General features: G+C 35.9%; 1 protein-coding gene across 1 annotated transcript; it reads right to left on the reverse strand.

The window, feature by feature from the left end:
• Window positions 1-563: 563 nt before the first annotated feature.
• Window positions 564-1,139, reverse strand: LOC142532252 (uncharacterized). Its single transcript, XM_075638569.1, has one exon. It carries the CDS (start codon window positions 1,137-1,139, stop codon window positions 564-566), a length of 576 nt encoding a protein of 191 aa, XP_075494684.1.
• Between the last annotated feature and the right edge of the window lie 1,680 nt (window positions 1,140-2,819).

The raw sequence follows: 2,819 nt of genomic DNA on the forward strand, positions 1-2,819 counted from the left end.
CGAGCTTGCTCACTGGTCATCACCTCCAGCCTCATCAACAATGTCATCTGCATCAATCAAGTCTTGTGAGACTAAAGACTCAGCATGCATAAACCGTGAGTATGAAATATTATATAATAAGATAAAACCATGCAAATTAAACATTTTTTATACGTAAAATAACTTATGCATAAATCAAAGTGACGTGACTTTCTTGCATAAATAATTTCATAAACGTGCTTGACATGACATAAGCATAATCATTTTGCGTAGAGTTATGTTCATTGAAATTTGGCATCATAACATAATTCATTTGTTCAAACTAACACCACAGCTCTTGGCCGGCAAGGATCATCATAGTCCTCGGATTGGATATCCACTACCAATCTTAATATAATCATAAGCTAAATTGGAAAGGTCCTCAGACACGTTCTCTGACTTCCAAACTCGTAGGTGCATAATTTGACCACAAGACAGCTTACATACCTCAAAATAATATTTTTACATATTATATTTATTTAAGAACACCACGGACCTTGTTGGATCGACCCTCCGACCTTCTGCCACCACTTAAAACTTACAATTCAAAGCATCCCATATACTTTCAGGTCTGCAAACAAATCATGTAGCTCCACTTTGTTAAGATGTTTTGATTCTAGTATGGCCATAGTTTTAACATCCCACTCTTTGGGAAAGCCACTCATCACATTTAGAGAAACTTCTTTGTTTGAATACACTTTTTCTAGTACATTCAGTTCATTCACGATGCTGCTCACTCGTTCATAAAATTTGTTCATTGACTTGACAACCTTCATTTTGATGTTAACGAATTTTTGCACGACAATTGAGAGTTTGTTCTCTTTGTTTGGCTTATTTCCTTCACACTGGACAAGTTTCTCCCAAATTTTTTTGACAGATTTGGACATTTTTATTTTGTTGAAAGTGTTCTTTTCAAGTGTTTTATAAAGTATGTGTTTGGCAATATTGTTTAGAATTGATTTCCTTTTGTCTTCAGTTGTCCTTTCATCGCATGGCTTCTCAATGCGATGAGGTGCTCCATCAGTTAGAGCAACTGCAGTATTATCCTTCATTATTTTCATTGGTCTGTTAGTTATGACGTACCACATATCATCATCTTTTGCAGCTAGATCAGCCTGCATTCTAATTTTTCAGTCATAAATTCTTCTCCATAAAACATATGAATTTTATTGAACGAAGACACGGTTATCAGATGTGTGTATTTGGTATTATTCAAGAAACGATTTAATCGCTCTAATACCACTTGTTATGATCAATTAATAAGGATAAAATATTTAGAAGGGGGTTGAATTAACACTTCGATTTTTTGAAATCTTTTTTCAAATATGAATAAGTTCTTTGGGGAACTGATTCAGAAATCTTATATGTCGATTTTTGGGAGTTGTAAGAAAAGTTGTAAAGAAAATGGAACTAGGTCACCATGGATCGTTGTAAGTTGAGATTCGCAGACGAGGATTTAGAAGGTATATCTAAATGGGACCGAGGGGACATAAGGACACCCTAAGATTTATTATTTTATCAGAGTAGCGCAACGGAAGCAGTTGACTAGTGGGATAGTAGAACTAAGTCTAAACTTTTGATTATCGAGAATAAGCGAATTTTGGGGATGAAATTCAATTTAAGGGCACGTGTACCACATGCATACAAGTTATTAAATTCATTGTGTATTTCAATTAATTATTTTAATTGCATAAATTAATTATGTTGTGCATATTGATATGTTTAAATATACTTTTCTACATGGTTGCATTAAAATGTATTTTTAAATTTTATTCGAGTTGCAATCGAGGAACGGAGACCGATGGCTGAAAAATAGAAAATGTTTTATTAAATAATTGTTTTTGATTATTTAAAATATGATTGATGTTTTTTCCTTATTTTTGAAAATAAGGAGTTTTGAGGTGATTTTATACGTCGGGACATAATTTTTATCGGTGTTGGATTTTCAACAAAAATACGAACGTTTTGGCAATCCGACTAATAAAATTCACAAACTTTATTAAACAAAATATTTTAATTAAATAATAATGGGCTTATTGGGCCTAATTAACCATGTTAATGGCCTAAGACTATTTAAAATACAAATCCTACCCCATACCCCATTACAAACCCATGCCCCACTCCCCTAAAACATTAAAACTCTTTCTTTCATAAACCTCACGGCACACACAAAGGTTTTGAGGAGGAAAGCATCGAAAATCTTCAAGGTATTCAAGCTCACGTCCCTCGTCGTCGTTCTTCCAATCGTCAACGAATAATCGTGCGTTAAAAACGCAAAGGCACGCCATATTCTCCTTTTTTCTCATCTATCAAACCATAGTAAATGTTTAAAACTTTTTTGCATGAAAAACAAGTTGCATCATGAAATAATTTCGTTTTTGTATCATATGTGATTTTTAAGGCTTGTGTTTTCATCCAAAAACATGTATATTATGTGGTTAAGGGGCTGCCATGATTAGGGTATTGATCAAGGATGTTTTTACACGAGTTAGGGAGTCTAAGTCACCACAAAAAACTGTTGAACAACACAGTAGAACACAAGCTGGAACCGAAACATGTGATGGTGTCTTGGGGGCTCGGTTTAAGGGAGTTTGGTAGCATGGCATGGCTCGGTTTCAACCAGGGCTGGGTTAGGCCCGTGCTTGAGTCAGGGATTGAGTCCTAGCCATGCTATGACTCGAGTCAAGGGGCTGGGGAGGAGTTCTAGAAAGCTAGGACTCCAACCCGAGAAGCATCGAGGAGATGCGCAGGTGTGCAGCTTGCGCAGGGTTCAAGGGGCTCGGCCAGTGGGATTCGGGCTG

This window comes from Primulina tabacum, chromosome 18 (assembly GCF_025594145.1).
Source record: "Primulina tabacum isolate GXHZ01 chromosome 18, ASM2559414v2, whole genome shotgun sequence".
Taxonomy (NCBI): domain Eukaryota; kingdom Viridiplantae; phylum Streptophyta; class Magnoliopsida; order Lamiales; family Gesneriaceae; genus Primulina; species Primulina tabacum.

Coding starts and splice junctions, on each gene's coding strand:
- LOC142532252 (XM_075638569.1), bottom strand. CDS start 1,139: ATGCAGGCTGATCTAGCTGCAAAAGATGATGATATGTGGTACGTCATA.